Consider the following 14,429-nt stretch of genomic DNA (forward strand, 5'->3'; position numbering starts at 1 on the left):
TCACATTTTCACCCAGGATTACCCTGAGTGACCCTGATTACTGAAATACATTGATCGCACACAGCAAGCTATTACCAGACAAGGATGTATATGTTACTCAGCACAGCCTGCTGACTGACAGCACTCTCAGTGCACTGTGTCTCAGGGGACGGTTCTACAGATAGCTCGCTGCAGCGTCATTTAAAAGACATTAGAAAGGTGTATCTTTTTAACAGCATGAAAGTGTGAGGAACGCGGTTTGAAATGATCCACCGCCTGTCAGTTTAACCTTCAGCTGACATACACCTGCTTATTGAAGCTAGGAGCTGAGTGGTTTCATTGTCCTGTAAGGCTTATATGTATTGTGTATACCCTGTCTTATCTATGCCATGTACAGTGCAGTACACAGGCACTGTGGTTGGAGAGATGTACATATTGTGTGTGGTTTTGGCAAGGATGGAGTTAAAAACATTGGGCAGGCCAACCAAACATGTGACAATGTGTGTTTGAATGTGTGTTTGAATGGGAGGCCTGATGTTATTGGATGGGGAAATAAGAAAATAAAACCAAAAAAAAAAACATAAGCGGCTAATTGATTGCAATTCAGCCTGGCCGTGTGTACCCAAGCACAACAGTGGCTGCTGGATTCAGTTTAACCTGGGACTCAAGGAGAATAGGTGTCTGTGGTAACCTGGGACTCAAGGAGAATAGGTGTCTGTGCTAACCTGGGACTCAAGGAGAATAGGTGTCTTTGCTAACCTTTACCATTGTACTACAGTAATGTGGGAAGAGGTCCTGCCCTCCTAAAACAGAAGCACACTGTATCTGGTATGTTACCATGGTAAGGCAATGGATTTCCAGGATGTATTGGTCCATACAGGTGTCCTAGAGGTAGCACTGGTGTGTTAAAATATGTAACTCGTTTAGTACCATTCGTCATACTGTACTGTACATTTCTCCTCAGGACCCACTGCAGTGCAATGCCTTGCCATCGAAGATAACCGGTAAAAGCTACCAGACATCCACTGGTACCCAAATACATTCCTTGGATTTTAGTGTGTGTTGTTAATTAGAATTGTTTAATATCACCAAGCATACATCTCTATGAAGCACCCCTGTCTAAAAAGAAAGAATTTCCTTCCATACCATTCCTCCAATAGACCAACCGCAGCATGCACTTTGAAGGAAAGGAAAGTGGGGAATCAAGTTTCAAAAAGTCTGGATTTCCTACAGCTGAAGCCTAGTGATCAAACAGTGCCCTCTGCTGGTTCTGTTCATGTAGTCATATCGGCATTCTCTTCTGCAGGCATTATATTGTAGCATCAAAATATGTGCTGTCAGAAAAACATAATTAGGTTTCTTTAGAGATGCTTAAATATGGTATTACCATGCTTTCACTGTGATTTATTACACTTTGCTATGCTTTTACAACGGAAAACCTTTATAAGGGCACTGTAATTCATCAGTCCATTGATTCCAATCAAAATACATTCAAATACTGTAGTTTTATTAAAGTGATTTCTTTGTGGCTAAAATGTTTTTAGATTAGCTCATGAAATTACTTTGGCTTTAAACAGCTAGATTTATTTAAACTGCCATAGCTGCTTTCTGCTGAACTTAGTGTCTCTCTCCCTAATTTTCAACAAACTTTAATGTAAGCTGATTAGACAGAACTGCCAGACTGGTTAGCTCACTGGAATGCTTTGCTTTGATTTTTATTTACATTGAAGGCTGTGATTAACTACAGACAGACCATTCAGAAATAACTAGGGGAGCAGATCAACAGCTTTTCACTTCGCTTTGTCCTTGGGGATATTTTTTCTGGATAACTGGATATATTTGTTTTTTAAAATTCAGATTCACATTTTTTTGCCCAAAGGTATTGACACCCTCTATCAGTTTCAATATTATTCTCGCGAGCAGCATGTGTCGTTGTTTATTTGGATTAGCTGCATCATGGTGCATTGCCCAGGCTTTGGGGGGGAATGAGAAGACAAAAGACATTGCATGTGTGTCAGTACTTATTATAAAGACTTTTCAATATATGATCATTTGTTTTATTACTGGACTATTGCTATAAAAAAATAAAAGTGTCTTTGCAATGTAGTCCTAGCTGCAGTTCATTAAGTTAGGCAGAAGAAATTAACAAGATGCCGTGCTCTATTTTCTAAGGGATTTTTGTCTTTATTTTTAATATTTAATGTGTTTCCTGGTTTTGTTATTTGAATGTGTGTTCCATTAACTTCAAAGAGTGGAAAGCGTGTATCTCCCAGCATCGTGCTACAATGAAATTAAATGCCTTGTTACTGCAGATGGAATCTCATGGAAGGTGACTGTGCGACCCCTTAAACATGGGACACTCAGAGAAGTCAGTTTCGTTCTCTCTAATCCACAAATAAATAGAGATCATATCCACTCTACCTGTACAGTAAGTGATCGAACAAAGTGCGGCCGCAGGTGATTCATCATCATTAGTAATGTTTTTGTTACTTCGCACTACACTAGACTATCAGCAGAAATAATAAGGGGATTATCTTGTAAACCAAACTGCACGCTGCCTCCACTCAGCCGTTCTCGCCGCGCTTTGAACTGGATTAAAGAACATCTGGACCTGCAGCTGGAGAAATATTTATACAGCTGGACAGCATGAGCTTTGATATTGAATTCTGTGCCTGTGCAATTGCAAGAATGAGTACAACTTAGTGTTGTACAGAATGCTGCCCCATCTAACTGATGTACTGCTGGCCTCTACAGGAGAGACCAGGGAATGGAAGATACGACTTTAAAAACAAAAGCACTAGTCCAGGGGGGACCGCGGTTAAGTCAATCGCTTGGTAATGTTTTCCCTAATGGGACAACTCTTTTGGACCTCCAGAATTGGCAACACCATGTTGCTTCAGTTTGTTTGCTTTTATAAAGCAGAAAGTGTGTGCAGCAACACTTATTTTTCCCTGTTCCTCAGGTGATAAATTACAAAACAGAGCCACACCTTATTCACTGTAATATATTCAAGCTAAAAGCAAAGTAGTTGGGAACATGCTTGTGCATTAAAGCAGTTTCATGTGCAATTTATTCCTTATGGCTCGGAACTCATTAGGTGTAATTTTCCATTTAGTTTCCCACGATTTAAAAACCATTTGATGATTGCCACCATAAATAACAGAAGTGAAACGCTATATCTGAACAGAGCAGCATGGCAGCACGGACAGCTCAAAAAAAAAAAATTATTTAAAGCTTCTGCGTTTAATTGCAAAGGCATTTTCAAGTAATCAAAGAGAGGTTGTAAAAAATAATGACGCAGATCTATTAAAAAGAATGGTTTTCCAGCAGAGTGGGGGGCAGAGCGGTTCAGCAGGGTGTTTTTGAACTTGCCTCCCAGCAGCACCGCAGGTAGGGTACACCTGGATAGAGCCTTCATTCCACCGGGCTCAATAACATACAGGAGCAGGACAGTACTGCTCTTCACATCCACCGCAGGCCATGAAGTTTGAAAGCTGGGGCAGTGCATGGCAAAGCAATCTGTTGCAATGCACAGTGGAAACGTGGCAAAGCACAGGCACTCGTGTGTTTAGAATGAGTAACAAACCAATGATAAATTGTCAACTGCAGTTATTGATTGACAGTGGGCTGGAACTGGCTTAACACATTGTCTAACAGAAAATGTTATAGAAATGTGTAACCTAATCTAGTTTCATTGTACATATACAGTAGTTTCCCAGCGTAGTTCAAATGCTGTAGTAACAGAAAACCTAATTTAAAAAGTATCAATTTGACTTTTAAAAGCAGCAATGCTAAAGTAATGGTAGAAACTTATTTACCCAAAGGCTCTTGTAAAACAAATTACCTTTCACACATTTCAATTTCTTGCTTCAATCTTCTTTAACGACAAGTTTTAGTCCACTGGGAACCTAATAATTAATTTCCTTTGCTTAAAACTGAAGGAAAAAAACAAGGAGGCATTAACATAGTGCACTCCACAAGTCTGAACCGATTGCCTGCCCAGGTAGTGCTGCTGCTTTAAAGAACACACACACCTTCACTGGTTGGACCGGGTTCGAGTCTCAGCAGGGAAACAGATAGACTGAATTCGAGTCGTCTCAGTCTAGCTCTTGGCAAATACAGGTATGCGAACACCACCATTGCAATAACTGACATGAAACAAAACTCTCCGTCATCAAGTCTGAGGTCCATGAATTCCTTTATTTGACCACTAGCTCACAGCAGAGGATTGTCAGCCCGCATTTGTTAATTATCAGACAGCGTCACACAGACCGTTACAAGATACAAGGAAAGGAATAGGGGTTAAGAAAATAATTCATTCACATTTAATAACAGAGTTTAAAAAAACAAAAACACACTGTTACCAGTTAAGACCCCTACACCCGGCTGCCTCTGAGCACAGTTATACTGTACACAGGTATTCTAGCCCTGCTGTGAAGAGATTATAGCACTAACACCTCAGATCATCTCTCTCAGGTTTACATGCCAGTAAGCAGTAATACGTCACCAGCACATCCACCACAGTTTCAGGAGAGGTGACCCCCATGGTCTCCAATAAACTGTAAAAAAAATAAATTAATTAATTCATGTGAAAGTTGCATTGACGAGTGGAGAAATGGTTTCTACCCAGCTTAATACTATCAATCACAAATTCCAAGGGAAAAAATATAACAAAGCCCAGCAGCATAGTGCCATGACAGTGCTTTCAAAATCCAGTCTGTGTGCTTAACCCTTTAAAAGTACAAGGGGCATATGTGTCCCACAAATAAAACATGATAACATTCTTATTTTTGCAATGAGGTGCACAAAACAGGGATTCAAATGTATGGACAGGTTGGATCTGTTCATCCCAATGGTCAGTTTCCTCGTGATACTTGAGTCACTCAAATGTATTTTCAGAAGAAACCGTTTGAAGAACCTCTCAATTTCTTGTGTACCTGAAGGGGTTAAATGGGCTGCAAGCCACTAGACTGACTGATTTGGGACTGGTTGAACTGCATTAGAGGCTGGTTTCACCTGATTAACACTAAATCGTGGACTATCTCACAGTGCTGCATGAAACCATTATTCAGATGAAGCTATCCACAGGGAGGGTCATTGGTGTGGACTGTGCTAAACGCTTACTCGGATCAAGCTCTCAAATCCACGTGGCTGCTGTCGATTGGGCTAATTTACCATTCCAAGTGAAACCATGAACAAACAGCTGCTTGGGTTTGTGTGGATTGTTGTTCTCCACAGAGTCTAAGAAAAGCAGCAATCATCGCAAACCCAAGCAGCTGCTGCTTCACTCGTTTCACTTGAAAAGGGAAATGAGTGCAATCAACACCAATGTGGTTCTGGATTTTCACAGCAGTTTGAGGGTGGAGTACACGGCAGTTGTGTAAATGTCAGTCAGTAGCAGCAATAGCAGAACAGAGTACCTCTGTTGAGTCCCCCGAGACAGGGCTCTTGCCCCCTCTGGATCTTTGCTCAGGAAGGTTTGGAACCCGGAAAAGGACTCGGTGAATCCAATAAAGCTGGACACGGACATTGGAAATGCCACACGAATATTATCACGCCTGTAAATAAAACAGAAATATATATATATATATATATATATATATATAGATAGTAATAAGACTTGCACCAAAAATCAGACCCAGGACTCAGACAATGGATTTTTAACTGTGCTGCCGCACTATTTTTAATAAACAAAACAAAACACAAAATAAACAAAACAAGCACCTAGCTCTCTTTGAGCACCAACTAAAACAGGACGGCTAAGCCGTTTACCTGCTAAACACAAAACATACTCTCTTCTTTACTCTTCTTTAAGCAGAGCACTCCGCAGCAGCAGCCATGAGCAGACTGACTGCTTCTCTTTTATACCCTGCACCTGGCTCAGATTTAATCATAATCACCAGGTGCAGGGGATAATCAACAATCAAACAATTAACAAATTAAATTAAACCATAAAGTGAAACAATTAAATTAAAACAAATGTGCATTCGCACATGCTTTTCCTGCAGGGAGGATTAACCCCCTCCTGGTGTGTTACAATAAATATATAGCTGCACACACGTTTGTACATTACACTAGCTGTAGTGAATTAAGGGTTCATTAAAGACTGTAGTAAATGCTTTGAAAATATGAACCTACGTGTCTGAGGCAGAGGTGTCCAATCCTGGTGCTGGAGGGCCATTCCCAGTTAATCAGGTAAAATGAGATCATGAACTACTTCAAAGTTCTGGACTGAGCTTTAATTGTTTCAATTAAACAATCACAAAAAGGGTCACTGACCTACCACAGCACCATTAACCAGCTCAATGTATTATCATTATTTATTTATTTATTCTTCAGGGTCCTGAACACATCATCTGTCGGCTCTAATCTGTCAGAAAACGGGGTATCACGGATATGGGATTCTTGCTTCTATCCATACCAGGGCTCAGGTCTAACAGTAAGCGAGGTAGACCGTCGCTATTCCCAGAACACAACTCTTACCATTCCTTGTCGGGAAATGGAATGGCTTCAAAGAGGTCTTTATACAGATGGATAGATCCAGCCCCCAGCTTCGGACTGCGGTACGGAAGAAAACCATCAAACATCTGCTGAAACAGACAGAAGAATCACTCCTAACTCCTTTTTCTTGCTTGGTCACCTCCTGTAATAGCTTCATGTTCTGTATATATCTTTTTTTCTTGTTTTTGTTCTTGTGGTTATGCCCTTAGCAATGGAAGAGACCCGTTACCATGATTCCAGTAGCCTAACCTTTCTAAGCAAAGTGGAGATGCTTGCAGGTCATGCAGCAGTATGGATATATCCTGAGTAACACTTTGCTTTAATTAAAATGTAGCGTTGTCAGAGTCATGGGATGATTAAAAAAAAATTACAATTTGAGAAGCTTTGCTGTTCTATAACAGGAAACTGAACGCACCCACCTGTTTGCAGATTTCAGTTAGCTGCTCAGAGCAGGCACCGTAATGGATCTCCATGCTTTGAGTGTAGTTAAGCAGAGCCAGGCAGCCTCTGGGTTTGAGGATTCTGACAGCCTCGTTCAGAAACTTCTCTGTGTCGAACCAGTGGGTCGCAGACATCGAGGTGACAAGATCCACAGAGCCATCCTCATAGGGAAGGAGCTCCGCGGGACCAGCCCTGCACAGAGAGAGGAGAGGGGACATTGTGACATGTATGCAGCCCCGCACAGAGAGAGGAGAGGGGGAGGGGACATCGTGACGTGTATGCAGCCCCGCACAGAGAGAGGAGAGGGGGAGGGGACATTGTGACGTGTATGCCGCCCCGCACAGAGAGAGGAGAGGGGGAGGGGACATCGTGACGTGTATGCAGCCCCGCACAGAGAGAGGAAAGGGGGAGGGGACATTGTGACGTGTATGCAGCCCCGCACAGAGAGAGGAGAGGGGACATCGTGACATGTATGATCCCACACTCCACATGGATCAACCATCAGTTTAATCGTGGTTTTTGTTCCAACTGTGTCCAAAATTACCTAATTGGACCAACTACTGTTCTAATCAAGTAATTTGATGGCAAAAGTCGTGTTTGTTATTGTTTGGCAGCGTGGATGAGGAAGCCCCATCCACACAAAAACCTGTGCAGAACGTGACCATCTCTGGACTGATTGAGTGTTCATCAGGAGATCGTCACAGCCTGTAGCTCTCTGCGATCGAGAAGAGCGAACGAGAGAGTCTGAAACTGAAAGGAAAACCTTTTATTTATGTTTGTTTAATAAAAATAGCGTCACAAATAGTTCCTACCTGTCTATTTCAGTTCCTGCTTTTGGCCTGACATCACAACTTGGCCATCCCTGTCACAAAGGCGAATTAAAAGGGAACTCCAGAGTGGCACATCCAGTAAAAGCACTCGCATAGACTGCAGGATGCACCCTATAGTCTGGATGTCACCGGTTCGAGTCCAGGCTATTCCTTTGCCGACTGAGGACAGGAGCTCCCAGGGGGCGGCGCTCAAGTGGCCGAGCGCTGCCCAGAGGGGGGAGGAGGGTTAGGTCGGCCAGGGTGTCCTCGGCTCACCGCGCACCAGTGACCCCTGTGGTCTGGCCAGGTGCCTGCGGGCTTGCCTGTAAGCTGCCCAGGGCTGCGTTGTCCTTCGACGCTGTAGCTCTGGGTGGCTGCATGGTGAGTCTGCAGTGTGTGTAAAAAAAAAAAAAAGAGAGATTGGCTGACGGCACACGCTTCGGAGAGCAGCGTGTGTTCGTCTTTGCCCCTCCCGAGTCAGCGCGGGGGTGGTAGCAGTGGGCTGAGCCTAAAAATAATTGGACATTACTAAATTGGGGAGAAAACAATAAAAACTGGCAACCACTAAAATTAAAAAAAATTAAGAAGTAAAACAATGGCGAATTAATACCTGAGGGAACACGGAGCCACTTTATGACTTGGAACTTGATTTCAGAAGACTTCAGGCCACTGCATGGCACACCAGGGAAGACTTGGGGTTTGATACAGCAAAGTTGCCTCATACTAGGTCTCCTAAAATCAGGTTTCAAGCCACTGCTCCTGAAAAAGTGGCTTTGTGTTCCCTCAGCTTTAGAATGATTTCTTTGCAGTATAAAGATATCAGATAAACTTCAAAATACATGCACATTAACTATACATAGTTACGCTGTAGTTAGCACACAATGCTGTGATTGTGACGGAGCGTCATGCACTAACATGAATTTAACAATGTGTAACTGTTTTAAGTACATGCATTCTATTATGTAACAAGTGTAACTTCAGTGTATCTAATATATATTCTCTCATAACTAACAGCAAGAGCACTGGGCAAGCCTAACGCCTGCAAGTGATCTGGATATTCTTCCTTCCCTTATTAGGCTGTGTTGAAAAAGCCCCTTCACCTAAATGAAACAGCCCAGTATTCCCACAAATTGATCTAACCCCCACCCCCACACTAACGCACATGATAACTGCAATGTGCAGCCACAGCATTTTATAAACTCCTGTACCTTGTACCTAGAAAGTTTAATTCCTTCAGCACTGTGTAACTCTGCAAACAGTTAATCCGAACATAACTAATTGAATAGTTGCTGTGTCTTATAAGTAACTATGTCATAAGGGCATACCCCAGACAAGGCTTTGTTAACTGTTGGTCGCTATGTTGGGTGGCGTTTTTTTTTTTTCTTCTCTAAAGCTGAGGGAACAAAGCCACATTGTGGCTTAGAACTTGGTTTCAGGAGACTAGGTTTCAGGTCACTGAATGGCAAACCCATTTGGGGTTCGATATAGCAAAGTTGCCTCAAACTAGGTCTCCTGGAACCAGGTTTCAAGCCATTGTTCCTGAAAGTGTCTGTGTTCCCTCAGCTTTAGACTGCACTAACATGATGCTGTTTTGAGTGAAGCCTTTTCTTCCTAGGGCTCTTCAGAAGTCTGTAAACTTCAACTGACCTGTAAGAGACATTGGTGAAGCCGGGTTCCCTCCTGGCCTCTTCCAACTGTGCCTCGCTCACGTCAATCCCCACCACCTTCTGAAAATGAGGGGCCAAGCCAATGGTACCCTGACCAGAGCCACAGCCCACATCCACTGCCAGGAGGAAGGGCTTCTCCTTCTGGGGTGAAGGAGACCATTAGCACCCCGTACACTGTTCATGTGCAAAACCTTCAGCTGGACACTTGAGTATTGCCGAACATTGTTCAGCCATTCTTAAGAGAAGCTTTGCTAACCTATAACACATACCTGCAAAATAGTATTTAGCAGCTCTTGTATCTCTCAGCTGAAAACCAAATTGACTGGAACACAAGAAATATCCTGGCAAAGGACTTGATGAAATATATTTGCAATTGAGTTTTTTTTATGTTCCTAAAGCAAAGAATACAAATGACAACTATTGATCTGTGAATCTGCAGCGAGAAGCAACAGTGACAGACAGGGAGAAGCAGACAGGCACCCTAGCTTTCACTACCCTGAAGTGTTCTCATTACATTCATTAGACCAGTCCTTACCCTTTTCTCCAGGTAAGTGAGGATCAAGTTTAAGACTTCCTTGGTGGGAGAAACCCGGTACTTCTTATAGGCTGAGGCATGCTCTTTGCCTTCAAACAGTCGGTAAGCCATCTTCTCCTGTGCCCTCTGTCTTTGCAATGACACAAAACAATCACTCGTAAGCTTTTATTCATTCTCATTAATCATTTACATAAACTGTACAGTGCCATATAATGCATGTCAGGCAGTTACAGTAGTCTAGAGGTTAGACCAAAGGGCTAGGAGGTTTGAAATGAAAGCCCTCAAGCTGTGTGATCTGGAAGGTCTTTTGGCATTGCTTGTGCCTTGCCTGTATAGTATTGTATTTTAAAACACAGTGAGTTGCCATTCTAGATGCTGATCTTTGCTACTTTAGTTTAACAGTTCTGTTTCTAACAACCCAAGACTAAGACTCTCTGTCTCTCAGCTGAACTGCAAACTCTCTCCTCAAAAAAACAGCACTCTCCTCCAAACACTCTGCTTCCCCCCCCCCCCCCCCAAAAAAAACTCCCTCCAAGGCAGTAAGCGTCGTATTTAAAGAGCACATAATTAAGGTGCTGTTTAAATGGGAAATTGTACGTAAAAAAAAAAAAAAAATGTGTAAAAAATAATGTGATATCTTGTGACAATTATAATTCGCCCTGGCTAAGGACGTCTGCTAAGAAATAAATAATAATAATAATTAAAAAAAAATATATATTTACAGCAGTAATGATAACGATTAAGCCCAATAAGCCCTTTGCAAAGTCAATTAGAAAACACCTGGAACTAATGAGGATTTCAATGTGAAAGTTAAGGAAAGGTTCACTCTGATAAACAGACAAAAACCAGAGCAGAGATGACCCATTAAACAAATAAAACGATATATTGACACTAAATTGATACAACTTAATCTAATTTTACCTCATGAATCTAAAAAGCCCACATTATCAACTTGGACAAAATCGCTTATTTAGTAATTGAATAGCGAAATACTTCAGGTATTCTGATGGTAACCAGTCAGAGGCAGTGGTCCTGCTTCAAGTAGTTAACACTGGCTGTATTTAAGTAAAATTATAAAGATGGTGTTGTTTTAATTAGATGATCCGCTGTTTGCTATTTTATCTTTGCTATTTTGGTGTGGCTTTCCACCCCCCAACACAGCGTCACTGCCTGCCTCCTGGAGCTCAGATGCCCCACCGTCACCTTGCTCTCCCTCCCTGCTGCCCGGCCGATCCTGACTTCTGTCTGTCTCGTCTCCCTTATTCCCATCCCGCTCCCTACTCTCTTTCTCGGGACAGTTTTTCACAATGTGACCTTCAGTACCACATATGAAACACTTAGAGTCGGAAGTTGCATAAATAACATAATTACTGTCACCCACCTTAAACTTAAGCATAATGTTAAGATCTTTATCGATGTTTTTTTTTTTAATAATAAAAAACTGCCTTCTGAAAGAAATGACATGTTTCAGATGTGGTGACTTGCAGCCTAAAGGGATTTTCTTCAGCCCGGACATGAGCAGCCCATATCTAGCCAGCTCCCTCTCTATCACCTCATTTTTCAAGAAAGGGGGAACATTAGAGAGGGTGATTTTCATAGTGGGGACAGTTAAAGGAATTACTGGGAGAAAGGTGTTATTGACAACAATCCCCTTTTCTACAACCATAGATACTAGCTCAACTATACCTTAAATAAAAAACTACAATCGACCCGCTCATGCGAGAAGCTGATTTTACGTTGTCACAGCCGACTACCTCCCAAATAGCGAGCACACATTCCTCCAAAGGGATAAAGCCTTAGGGAAACTTTAACTCCGTGTCGGCGTGTTAACCTTTCAAAAGAAAAGTTTGGAGGCGGCCTGCCTCCTGTGCCGGCCATCCTGCCCGCTGTCGCTGACAGAACACCGGCTCAGCACAATAATACTGTTTAACAGTACACTTTAAAACAATAAATGCAAGACAGTATAAAGACAAAAAAGAGGAAAAGACCGACAAACCTGCCAGCAGTGCCCACGCACACACCACCACTCCGCCAGGCAAAACAAGTCGATAGATAGATAGATAGACAGATAGATACAGTGCCGTGAAAAAGTATTTGCCCCCTGTCTGATTTTCTGTATTTTTGCACATTTTTCACATTGTATTTGGTCAGATTTTATTTTTATTTTATTTTTTTTATTTTTTTTGGGGGGGGGGGGGGGGGGTTGTAGTATATAGGGGGAGTCTGAGAGAAAAAATGACACCAATGTTTGGTGCTTCTTTCATTTGTTTGGTGTGCAAGGTAATCAAACATGCAATCTTCATGTGTGGAAAAGTTATCCCCCCCCCCCTAGTTAACTCAACCCAATTAAAGGGATAATTAGGGTCAGCTGTTTGAATACTTTGGTTACCATCAGGGTGAAGTTGTCAGCTCACAGGTTCTAGAGGCACATCACGCCACGAACTTCCTGAAGACTTCCAGAAAAAAGTTGTTGATGCCTATCAGTCTGTAAAGGGTTACAAAGCCATTTCTAAGGCTCTGGGGCTCCACCGAACCACAGTCAGAGCCATATTGTCCAAATGGAGAAAGTTTGGGACAGTAGTGAATCTTCCGAGGAGTGGCTGTCCTGCCAAAATCTCTCCAAGAGCAAGGCGTAAAATCACAAAGAACCCTAGAACAACATCCAGAGATCTGCAGGCCTCCCTCGCCTTGGCTAAGGTCAGTGTTCCTGACTCCACCATCAGAAAGACACTGGGCAAAAATGGGATTCATGGCAGAGTAGCAAGGCGGAAACCAGTGCTCACTAAGAAGAACACGAATACTTGTCTCAAGTTTGCCAAAAAGCACCTGGATGATCCTCAAGAGTTCTGGAACAATGTTCTATAGACAGATGAGTCAAAAGTAGAATTTTTTGTCCGACATGGGCCCCGTTATGAAATTTAAAGTTTTGGAATGGCCTAGTCAAAGTCCAGACCTAAACCCCATTGAGATGTTGTGGCAGGACCTGAAACGAGCAGCTCATGCTCTCAAACCCACAAATGTCACTGAGTTGAAGCAGTTCTGCATGGAGGAGAGGGCCAAAATTCCTCCACAGCGCTGTGAGAGACTAATCAATAACCACAGGAAGTGTTTGGTTGCAGTTATTGCTACTAAAGGTGGCGTAACCAGTTATTGAGTCTAAGGGGGCGATTACTTTTTCACACAGGGGCATTAGGTGTTGCATAACGTTCTTTAATAAATAAATTAAATATGTATCAAATTTGTGTGTTATTTGTTCACTCAGGGTCCCTTTTATCTAATATTAGGTTTTGGTTGAAGATCTGATAACATTCAGTGTCAAAAATGCAGAAAATCAGACAGGGGCAAATACTTTTTCACGGCACTGTAGACAGACAGACAGATAGATAGACAGACAGACAAACAGATACCGATAGATAGACAGACAGATATATGTGTTTTACGATTTGTATTTTATAAATAAGATATTTTTGAAGAACTATGACACTCATCACTTTTGCTTTTTTAGGCCACCAAAAACAGATTGCAAAATATGGGATTGTTTTTTGCTGCCATCAAGCTGGCGTCTAAGAATGCATTCCTCAGTATTAGGCATTAATCACATGATTTTCAAAAGGAGCAACATATGAGCTAAGTTCTTTTTAAAATCTGACTTAGACCACAGAGTGGAATATTAAAAAGAGACACGCTCAAATGTTTTAAAGTAACCATCTTCCAACCCCAGTTATTTCAGAAAGCCAAGCTGTTGATAAACACTGTCAGACTACAGTTTCTTCAACAAGACAGTGATGTATTTATTTCACACGGATAATGAAAAAAATCAGGACTCGGGTGATTAAAAGATTGCAGTTCACCAGACTGACCAGCAGAGGGCATGGGGAAACCAATAATGCAACTCACCACCTTTCACTGCATCGCGAACAGTCGAGTACAGACTTGTAATACCTCTTTGTTAAAATGTGTTTGTGGAAGGGTGGCGTTGTGGTCAATGCTAGCAGCGGGAATAGTAGAGGCAAGAGACAGGACATATATGTGTGTGTGTGTGTGTGTGTGTGTGTGTGTGTGTGTGTGTGTGTGTGTGTGTCACACACACACAGAGACACACACTTACATGTGCAGGGCCCACAGTGTTGCTCTAATCATTCTGTGCTGTAAAACAGTAGTTCTATTTTACTGGTGTCTAATGCTTGAAGAGTAAACTGTGGAATGGCAACACCAGGGAAGCCGCATAGTGGTTACTGTGTTTAAATGAACACGAGTCAGCACACTGCAGCTTTAAAGCAGACTCAGTCAGGATGCTGTGGTATTCTAATTTGAGATAAGCGACTGCTGCTTTGGAGTCGGACGTTCCTTTAAAAATCTGAATGTGGTTAAGAACTGTTATCTCCCCAGCACTGTGTTTGGAGTAATCAGATGTGTCAGATGCAGTCAGGAAATTGATCCATACGCTGCTGTTCTGTCCCGTCGTTTGAAACAATCTAATTCAATTTCCTTTGATTT

At 42.2% G+C, this 14,429-nt stretch overlaps 1 protein-coding gene across 3 annotated transcripts; it reads right to left on the reverse strand.

Annotated features, from left to right (window-relative positions):
* Positions 1 to 3,923: 3,923 nt before the first annotated feature.
* Positions 3,924 to 11,993, reverse strand: LOC117413904 (putative methyltransferase DDB_G0268948). Of its 3 annotated transcripts, none has more exons than XM_059032570.1 (7): positions 11,929 to 11,993; positions 9,933 to 10,062; positions 9,378 to 9,535; positions 6,900 to 7,113; positions 6,463 to 6,566; positions 5,400 to 5,537; positions 3,924 to 4,538 (listed from the first exon to the last, which is right to left on the reverse strand). In XM_059032570.1, exons 2-7 carry the CDS (start codon positions 10,041 to 10,043, stop codon positions 4,430 to 4,432), a joined length of 834 nt encoding a protein of 277 aa, XP_058888553.1. In that variant the 5' UTR covers positions 10,044 to 10,062; positions 11,929 to 11,993; the 3' UTR covers positions 3,924 to 4,429. The 3 variants fall into 3 exon arrangements, with proteins under 3 accessions (XP_058888553.1, XP_033879258.3, XP_033879250.3); XM_034023367.3 differs by having other exon boundaries at positions 3,931 to 4,538; positions 9,378 to 9,538; positions 9,933 to 10,058; positions 11,929 to 11,988; XM_034023359.3 differs by having other exon boundaries at positions 3,932 to 4,538; positions 9,378 to 9,538.
* Positions 11,994 to 14,429: the final 2,436 nt, after the last annotated feature.

This window comes from Acipenser ruthenus, chromosome 10, assembly GCF_902713425.1.
Source record: "Acipenser ruthenus chromosome 10, fAciRut3.2 maternal haplotype, whole genome shotgun sequence".
NCBI classification, from domain to species: domain Eukaryota; kingdom Metazoa; phylum Chordata; class Actinopteri; order Acipenseriformes; family Acipenseridae; genus Acipenser; species Acipenser ruthenus.